General features: G+C 56.7%; 2 protein-coding genes across 2 annotated transcripts; both read left to right on the top strand.

Annotated features, from left to right (window-relative positions):
- Positions 1–3,953: 3,953 nt before the first annotated feature.
- On the top strand, positions 3,954–4,776 carry B0H18DRAFT_960309 (uncharacterized protein; the record flags this gene model as incomplete). The annotated part of the gene is made up of 4 exons (XM_048042941.1): positions 3,954–4,030; positions 4,094–4,227; positions 4,264–4,370; positions 4,426–4,776. The coding sequence occupies 4 exons, from the start codon at positions 3,954–3,956 to the stop codon at positions 4,774–4,776; spliced, it is 669 nt and encodes a 222-aa protein (XP_047886029.1).
- A 965-nt stretch (positions 4,777–5,741) lies between these two features.
- On the top strand, positions 5,742–5,984 carry B0H18DRAFT_888206 (uncharacterized protein; the record flags this gene model as incomplete). The annotated part of the gene is made up of 1 exon (XM_048041216.1): positions 5,742–5,984. A coding segment is annotated over one exon (243 nt), but the record flags the coding sequence as incomplete, so codon positions are not given.
- Positions 5,985–9,241: the final 3,257 nt, after the last annotated feature.

Raw genomic sequence — 9,241 nt, 5'->3', positions numbered from 1 at the left:
ATGCATGCAGATGAGCAGAACATCGCGGGGAGAGGCCGCGTCATTGTGACGTGGCCCGGCCAGCGCGAACCCCGCGATCCAGATTTTATGCCCAACAGTGTCGCGCGTCGGGTGGACAGCGCTCGGAGGAAGCAAAGCTGAGACAGAATAAGTAAGTTTCCTTTCCACTCACTCTCCCGTGTTGCCCTGTCATTCATGTACTGTTACCTGTCGCCCGCTGCCGGCTCATACGCATCAGAAGTGTTCCGAGGACGTGACGACCCCGCGCAAGAGCGGGTTCGTCACCTCGTGCTCTATGCCCGCCGCCACGTCACCGCCTTCCACCATCGCGCCACCCCGCCCTCTATGCCTTGCAGACGCACCAAACACATGCCGAACACAAGATGACCCCGCATCACAGCGGGGGCGTCCATTCGCATCGTACCGCCCTCCCCACCACCGCATCTCTCTCCCTGCTTACTACCGCCCTCCCTAGCACGTCACGCGTCTCGCACACATCACAAGCGTGTCGCGGTCTTGGCACAAACGACGGGCGACCCGCAGAAGAGCGGGGCCGTCCGATTCTGTCCGTTGGCCACCGCCTTCCCAGTCTGCCCCCGCTGTCCCAGCGTCCCAGGCATCCTGGCGCGACAACGGGACATCTGGTCGTAGATTCGGGCCCTCCCCGCCACGTCACTGCCTTCTCGCCATGCCTCAGCCCTCCTACCTCGCCGCCCCGCGCTCTGCAGCTCTCGGACGCGTGAAGCGCATGCCGAGCACGTAGCACGTACCCATGACGACCCCGCGGAAGAGTGGGGTTGTCTATTCATGGCTGCCGCCTTCCCAGTCCTCCCCTGCCGTCCTACAATCTCCCGGGCGCGTGCGATGCACGCCGAGGACCTACCGCACACGCCAGGCGACCCTGCACAATAACAGAACGTCTAGTCGCGAGCTTGGGCCCTCCGCGCCACGCCACCGCCTTCTCGCCCTGCCACAGCCCTGCTACATCGCCGCGCCACCCTCTACCATGCGGCCGGCGAGCGTGTGGGCGAGCGAGCAGACGGCGGGAGAGTGGGCTGGCGAGCGGGCGAGCGGGCGGGCGGGTGAGCGAGCGGGCGGGCGAGCATGACTGACGAATGGAAGGTGGGCACGGAACAATCATGAGTGACCGCGACGGGCAGGGCGCGCGCAACGCACGCCAACCGCGAGTACCTACACGATTGCCCACGGATCCGCGGCCCGTGGACATCAGTTCGCCGAACCTCGACACGATAGCCCGACGCCCAGCAAGTGGGGTGTTGTCGGAAACGGCAAGCACAGTGGCAAAGGCAGGGTGGGTATGTGGGTGGGCAGACAGGTAAGATCACGATGAGTACTAGCTGGTAGTTTACAATGTATTGTATGTACTATTAGTACTACGTTCTGTTACGCTCTAAGTAGCAGTCTGACGACCATCTGAAATGGTCTGAGCAACGGTCTGAAGGACGTCTGACATCAGAGATTGCTTCTGATGTCAGAACTAATCTCCCGTTGTCAGACATGAAGTCTGACGGGTCTGAAGAGTCTGAGTCAGTACTCTCAGACTGCTTCAGACAAACTCGCAGTTTTGCTGATGCACAGAGCCGCTGCGAGGTTCCTTTGATTTGAACATTGGAGTCCACATGTTCTTCAGCGTCCGTGTAATCGCTCGGGCTGCGCAAGTAGTACTAAGTACTCGAAGGCAACAATGGGCGCACCCGCAGGCAGCAAACGCGCCTGCAGTACTGGGGCCGCCAATCCGAGTTCACATCACCAGTGCGTATTCCCCGCGGATAAAACTGGAAGATCCTTCCTCTCGCAAACCATGGGTGAATATGAGCTCACCGATGTGTGAGATTATGGTAGATGCTCATACGGGATCCATCCGTCTCCCATCAACACAATTTCTTTGATGGGTTGTTCCAATGTGCCAGGATCTCTAAGTCACGGTATCTGATACGTGCAACGTACATTTACTGCTCCTAGATCATAGTTTGCTCCGTTTGAAGTCTTCAAGGGTTCAGTGTACGACGACTCACTGAGAATAGGCCCGGGCTTGAGCTTCATGTTGGCTTCATGGCCTTCGACAGATCTGAAGCTGTACCCTTCCGAGTCTTTGATCACAATAGTCAAGTAACAGGCTCTGTGTAAGTAACAGTTGACCGAAGTGACGAATTCAAATTGGCACGGGCCCAGGGGGTGGTAGTATGTAGCTTCGCCCAGCGCCCGCTGCACCTCTGAGCAAAGCACAGCAAGCATAACACAGTATCTGCACGTGCGATACTGTATAAGATACCGTATGAAATACTTAAAGTAACCCCGGTCCGGATACCGTATTCAGCGATACCCAAAGTTTGGATACTTTAATCATCTCAGTGCAGGATATGTAAAGCTTCCCCATATGGGAATCCCACCACGGGATACTGTAAGAGATTCTTAAAGTATCTCCGGCTAAAGCGCGTGCTACACAGTCACCGGTGACCCTGTGACTGATACACATAATGCCGCCCGAGCTTGCAACGGGCTGGCTCGGTCACTACAGAGTCACGACCGTGACCTCTTGGACGCAGGGCGCCCGGGTCGCAGCGCAGTGGCGGTGGCAGTGGCGGTGGGCGGATGGCCTGATATAGGCGGGGACGCCTGGATCATCCAGCGCTGCTATGTCGCGGCAGAGTACGTCGCGACGAACCATGTCACGGCCGGTCGTGTCAAGGCAGGGCATGTCGTGGTGAGTACTACGTCGCGGCGAGTCGTGTCACGGCCGGTTTGTTCCCAGTGAGGGCATGTCGTGTCACGGTGAGTCGTGTCACGGTGAGTCGTGTCACGGTGAGTCGTGTCACGGTGAGTCGTGTCACGGCGAGTCGTGTCAAGGCAGGGCTTGTCGCGGCAGGTCGTGTCGCGGCAGGTCGTGTCGCGGCAGGTCTTGTCGCGGCAGGTCGCGTCATGTCACGTCACGGCATGGCATGTCAAGTCGCGTCGTGTCGTGTCGTGTCGCGTCGTGTCATGTCGTGTCGTGTCATGTCGTGTCATGTCAAGTCATGTGCGTGTCATGTCATGTCGCGGCAAGTCGCGTCGTGGCAAGTCGCGTCGTGTGATGTCCCGGCCCGGCCCGGCATGTCGTGTCGTGTCATGGCACGGCACAGCACGGCATGTCGCCTCATGTCAAGGCATGGCGTGCAGACGGCATGCAGCATTTGTCCTATTTGTCGTATTGTGCGTTAGGGATATATTCAAGAAATACTACAATAAATCGACCCAACTTACGTTGGACACTTGCACTTGCCTGCCTCGCGCGTCGTCCTTGTCGTTCCAAGGCCTAGATTTTGGTGAGTCCGAACGCTTTCTCCTCGCTCTTCGTGCCATGACAATCTTAGCGGAACAGAATAGTTCGGGCGGTGCTGTGCGGCCTCTCAGGCTGCTACAAGGCACCGTGAGCACGAAATGCGGTACGGTCGTGACAAGCGGCATCGTTCGGACGGCGGGGACGGACGAGACCGGGGCGGGCATGCATGGTTTGAGGTATGCACGTCGCGAGCTTGCGGTTGCGGGTCCTCAAGGTCGCCGAGCGGGTTCATGGCCCGCAGCTGCAGTCTACCGTTGGTTTACAGACCCAGGTGATCGATGTCCCGCCTAAGAATTGTATCGGACCGCTGGACCAGGCTGCTGCGAAGCTCAACATCGACTCTGTATTACTGTTGCGGCCGACTTGTCGGCGTTGGAGGAAAACCGCTGTGGAGAAAGGATATCGGAGATCGGCGTCGCACACAATGGATCCATCTGCTGGCGAGTGTCGTGGTGAGCATTCTATTGTTCCTTCTACCTCATCTTTCGGCACAAAACACAATGCAGTTCAAATGGGTTTCGCAACGACCCGCAGGAGCGTATAAGGGCACCGTTCACATCTTCCGCTTTTGAGGGCGCCGTTCACGTCGTCCGCGTTCCAGGGCACGTCCAATATGTCTTTCCTCGTCTCCCTCTGCAACCTTCTCAAACGCGGCTTAGACGCCCTTTCGCAAGGCCGTCCGATCCCAGCGTATGTGTTCGTCGTGTACGGAGTTGCATACACAGGCTAAACCGTTGCTCGGCTCGACAATAGCGGGGTGCGAATTCGCTTCGCCGGCCGGGCAGATGATTTCAGGGAGATTCCTTTGGACCCGGGACAGAGCCACCCTACAGTCAACTACGGGGCGCCTACCTCCCTACTTACGATACAACTGTCCGGCGGGAAATGTGAGCCCTTCATTTGGACTCTACGCTGGATGCTAGGCCTCACCGCCGCCTTCTCAGATGCCATTCTCTGCCTGCCGAACGCACTGCTCGTTGAGCCTCTACGCATGGTCCTCTCGAACGACACATCGGCCGTGATTTCAGAGGTACGCAGCGCTGCTGAGTCTTAGTCTCACTTCGTCTGATGTGCGCCCTTGGCAGCCCACTCTGACAATATACTGGTCCCATGCCTACGATGCATATGGCAGAACCCATCTGTATCGAGCGAAGTTCCGCGATACTCAGGATTTATGGGCGTTCGCCGAGTGCTTCAGGCGAAACAGTCTCGAAGCGCCATCTGACAATGCCGCCATCGACATGGAGTATGTTGAGGATGAACTGGTCGAAATATGCAGGAACTTCGAGGCTTGCTTAACACAGTACGGCTCATTCGATGATGACGAACAGGCGTGGGGCAATATCTGCCAAGCCTGCTGGAGTGCATCCGTTCAGTTTGTCCTGCTGTACGTAGTAATCGCGGCCTGCCAAGCCGTCGGGGTAGTTATACTGTGACTGAGAGCATTCAATGGAGTCCTGTTCACCGCCTCCTACGAGAGGACAAAGCGCAGAGTTGACGTTCTGGTCTCGTCGGATGGATGATTATGCTATGCGAGCAAACATGGGGAGCGGGCGCAAGTACCACTAGTCCGACGCGACGCAGGACTAGTCCGACGCGACGCAGGTCGAAAGACTCGGGGAAGATAAGTACTCGGCGAGCGCTGTCACGCGCGGCGAGCCCTTCGGCGCTTCCTCCTCCTCCTCCTCCTCCTCCTCCTCCTCCGTGGCGGTTGGCTCCGTCTGGCCCGGCCTTCGTATGTAGCAAATCAGCGTCTTCGGACCTGGAGGGACGCGTTCTGCGATCGTGCGTACCCAACGCCTCTCACCACCACGACGTCATAACACCTTTCCGAGTCGCCCTTTGTCAGCTCGTGGCAGCTAATCATGCAATGCCTGAAAAGTGCAGTTCCGAATGGATGCGTTGGTGTTGTCCGACTTCAGACGGCAGGTGAGTCGCAAGAATGCACTTGTCTGTATATTGTCGATCTTGGCTCACGCGGCTGGGGCTTTGGTGGACTGTTTCAGTCTGCATTTTGCTGCCACCCTTAGTACCATTGTCTCGTCGCAGCGAGATCCCCCGCCGAGTATGAGCCTTTGTCCGAGCGCGTTATAGACTCGCGCCTTCTCCGAGCCGGCCCTCTCATCGCGCCTCTCTTCTCGACGAGCACTCTCTCAGATATGGCCCGTCGAAAACGCTCCAAGAAGGCCTCACGTCCACGTCTGCATCTTGACGATGCCCGGGAAAACCTGATCAGAACGCTCCCGCCCGAGCTTCTCGACTTGGTTCGTCGCACGCTGGGTCCATCCGCTATGCATTCCTCTGACCCTGGATGTAGATACTCGGGTCGCTTGACCCGCGCGACGTACTCGCTGTCGCGCGATGCGACAGGTACCTGAACACCCACCTCCGTAGCGCTTGATCCACAAAGGTTTGGCGGGATGCGCGGGCAAACTTCCCCGGCCTTCCTGCCTGCCCTCCCTACATGAGCGAGCCTGTGTTCGCCAGCCTCCTCTTTGATGTGGGTTGCATGGGGTGTGGCGCACTTGATGCGAGCAGAACACTTTGGGAGTTTTGCCGCAGGTATTGCGAGCGTTGTCAGTCACAACGGTCAGTTATCGGACAACCTTCATCGGCGTTGATGTGCTCATCTGAACACGCGTAGGACTATATCCCTGGATGTCGGTGCCCCTGAGGAAAAGTGGCTGAAGAAGCAGCTGGGTGTGGCCTGGCTCGGCAACGTCCTTCCGCATCTTTTAGGTAGGATACATCAGCAGTAGTTTCACGATGTTGGCTTACTGTTCGACAGGGACCTGTGTTTATCTGCGGTCTGACGTGGATAAAGTGCTCGCGGAATTGGCTTCATGCGTTGCCGGTCAAAAGCGCAAATCATTAACAAATGGAAGCGGCTACCAGTGGCTATTGCCGAGGTGTGTACTACTGCGATTCGTTCAGCACCGATTTCATTGGCTGCTTGACAGCATTCCGGCAACTGCGCGATCTGGCACGCTCAGTGGCATAGTACTGTTTTGCGGGAGAGAGCGGAAGTGTCCGTTGTTCATTTCGCCTTCATGTCAATCTCATGCGTTCTTCGCTAGTATTGCAATACGTCTGACTGATCTCGGATACGGCAACGACATAGCCTGTCTTGGTTCGCGTAACAATCATTGCTAGAGCATCCTTTCGGTCGCATTCCGCGACCGTTGTCAATGTCTGGTACGTTTTGCCGTTTACTGTGCGCCCGCGTAATGACATTTGTAGAATGGGCTAAATGGGAGCCTCGCATGCTCGAATGGATGCAAGACAGAACAATCGTCGAGTTTCTGGCTGGCGAGAGTTATGTATCAGGCAGCTGCAGATGTTGGACGTAGCCATGGGCCTCGTCCTGCATGCAAATAACCTGGCCTGCATCTATCCGCTGCCTGTAGATCTCGTGAAGTACTCGGAGGTCGACATCATTATCGGACTGTCCGGAGAGGCTTGGATACCCGCCAAGCATTCGTTCGCATTTTACCTCGATTCATCCAACAGTGGAACAGCGAGCTGAGGCGTCACTGAGGGCGCTAGCCTTGTCTACCTGCCTGCCAAGCCCATCCCTACCCTCCCGTGCCCGACGCTCGAATCGTTTAGCAAGACCAGACGTCCTCATCCTGGCTCGGACGTTGTTTCGCTGTCGACGCTGCCTGAAGATGTTCCACGGCCGCGAGGTGCTTACACACCCTTGTCTCTACGAAGAGGTCGCCGACGAGGCCAGAACAGCAAGATGCCGCCCTCTCGACGACGGCCGTTTGCCGTGTATTGAACGCGACGTGAACAACAGCGCACGGCTTGTGCATTATCGTGGTTGTCAGCCGTGGTCGGCGACCCTCCTGGACTGTCACGGCGATGCGGCAATGATCGTCATTCAGCTGTGTGACAAAGATCCAGATCACGCCAGTGCCGTCGATCTCAACGCATGCAAGACGCGGCTCATATGTAGCCTTTGCAGCGTCGACAAGAGGAGGTCGTTGATCATGGATTGGTGCGCAGCAGTACGTAGCGTTCGGTGAAAGATCTGCTTATACTGAGACTGCCTTGACAGGTCAACCACGCTGTCTCCATACATCCCTCACGAGTACGAGATGCCTTCAAAAAGGCACCTCTCTGTCTGTCAGCGCACGCCCGGGAGGTGGAGCAATCCTACGCACGCCAGATTCGACGAGCGCCCGAAAGGACCTACGGCTGGGAGTGTCCGCTTTGTCTGTACGGCCGGACATTGGAGCTGACGAAGGCGGAGGTTAGAACGCACGCAAGGGCCAGGTAAGTTGAAGCTGCCAACGTTGTCGCATATGAAAATTTATCTGCTCTGCAGACATGATCAGTACGCTGTACGCAACTCAAGCCCCCGTCGGCGCGGAGATACACGGGAGTTTGAGAGTCGACCTATACTGCTACTGTCCAGTGCGCTGAGGCATGCCCAAGGGTTCGATGCATGGGAGAGGGAGTGGATTGCCGAGCACCCGCTACAGTATTCGTTTCGTGACCTTCGTCAGTCTGGTGTTTGACAGCACTTTCCCGTGCGCCGCTGTTGGTGTTTGCTAAATCGTTGTGGGCGAGTTGTATCTCAATGTACCCTCATAAGATCTAGGTTTTTGTAATGAGCACTGTGCGCCGCGATCATAGACACACCGCACTCTGTATTTGACGGAGGTGCTCGTCGGGCTTGAGCTTCGAGCATAACACGGCCCCGTCATTGTCCACCCGACCAAAGAATCATCGAGTTGGATGAGCCTCATTGTACCGTTGGAGCGAACAGAGATGCGCTGGCGTCGCTACGGGAGGTACTGTCGGGAAGGCTCGTTTCCCGAGGCATTCTGTGTGCTCTATGTTCAGTGTTTCTGGTAGGCTTCAAGAAGGTCTACGCTCTGGAAGAACGTGCCTATCTGTGGCACTTCACAATTGTAGTGAGTCGTTGCTCACTCTGCCCGCCAGCCGTTCCATACAGCCCACAAGGCTAGTCACGATCCCCATCCGATCACCCTACGCCTGCCTCCCCCTTCGTCCTGTCCTGTCATTCCTCCGCCTTCAGCTTCATCCCCAGTGCTCCTGCATGTTCCGTCCATTCCGCTTACCTCATACGACCCGTGCTGCCCTATATAATTTCAAGAAGCGCGTCCGAAATGTCGACGAGTCTGCCGACACTGCCCATGTCGCGTTTCGCGGTCCCGCTGCCAAATGGTTTGACCGTCTTACCTACTAAATAGCATTCGCCAACTGAAATTACTCAGCCAACGTGCGATGGCCTCCAGCATGTACCAAGTGACTTGAGACGGCCCGCTGCACGGCATTCTACCCGAGGTCCTTATATGCCTGCACGAGCGAGTAAAGCATGTCCAAAAGTGAGTAGACGTCCGAACGGTCGTTACGGCTCACACGGCGATCGTTCTCACAAGTCTCATTCTATCTCGCTCTGAACACTACATGGCGGTCGTTCCTTTTCGTCTCGTATACAGGATTAGCTTCTGTGTGAACGTAGTACCCAGACTCGTGATGACTCAACTACTCATGAGCGCATTGACCACAGTACTAAAGGAGAGTGGTTCCGTTGTGATTCTGCCTTTGGATGCGGGCGCTTCCGCTTCGGGAAATGTCTGGCGGGCCGATATTTGCGAGTGCTTTGCACACGGTCTGCGACGGTCTGATGACGGTCGCGGACCGTCTAGTATCTCGACGCCTACATCGGACGGTACTGCTTGCAAAGGCTCGCTGGCGCAGCCCCAGGCGGTTCAGATGGGTGTTCCTAATCTTCGGCGCAAACGATGCTGAGAAGGGTCGTGGACAGTAATGGTGGCCACAAGAGTCTAACCGCCTTGATATGGCGCGCCGCCCGAAGTCGGATCTCTTACGACGATGTGGTACGTACTGCTGTTTGGATTGTGGTTT

Source organism: Fomitopsis serialis (assembly GCF_022376445.1).
Source record: "Fomitopsis serialis strain Sig1Antser10 chromosome Unknown B0H18scaffold_187, whole genome shotgun sequence".
NCBI classification, from domain to species: Eukaryota; Fungi; Basidiomycota; class Agaricomycetes; order Polyporales; family Fomitopsidaceae; genus Fomitopsis; species Fomitopsis serialis.
Note: the sequence above shows the minus strand (reverse complement) of the source record. Positions and strands in the feature narration are given on the sequence as shown.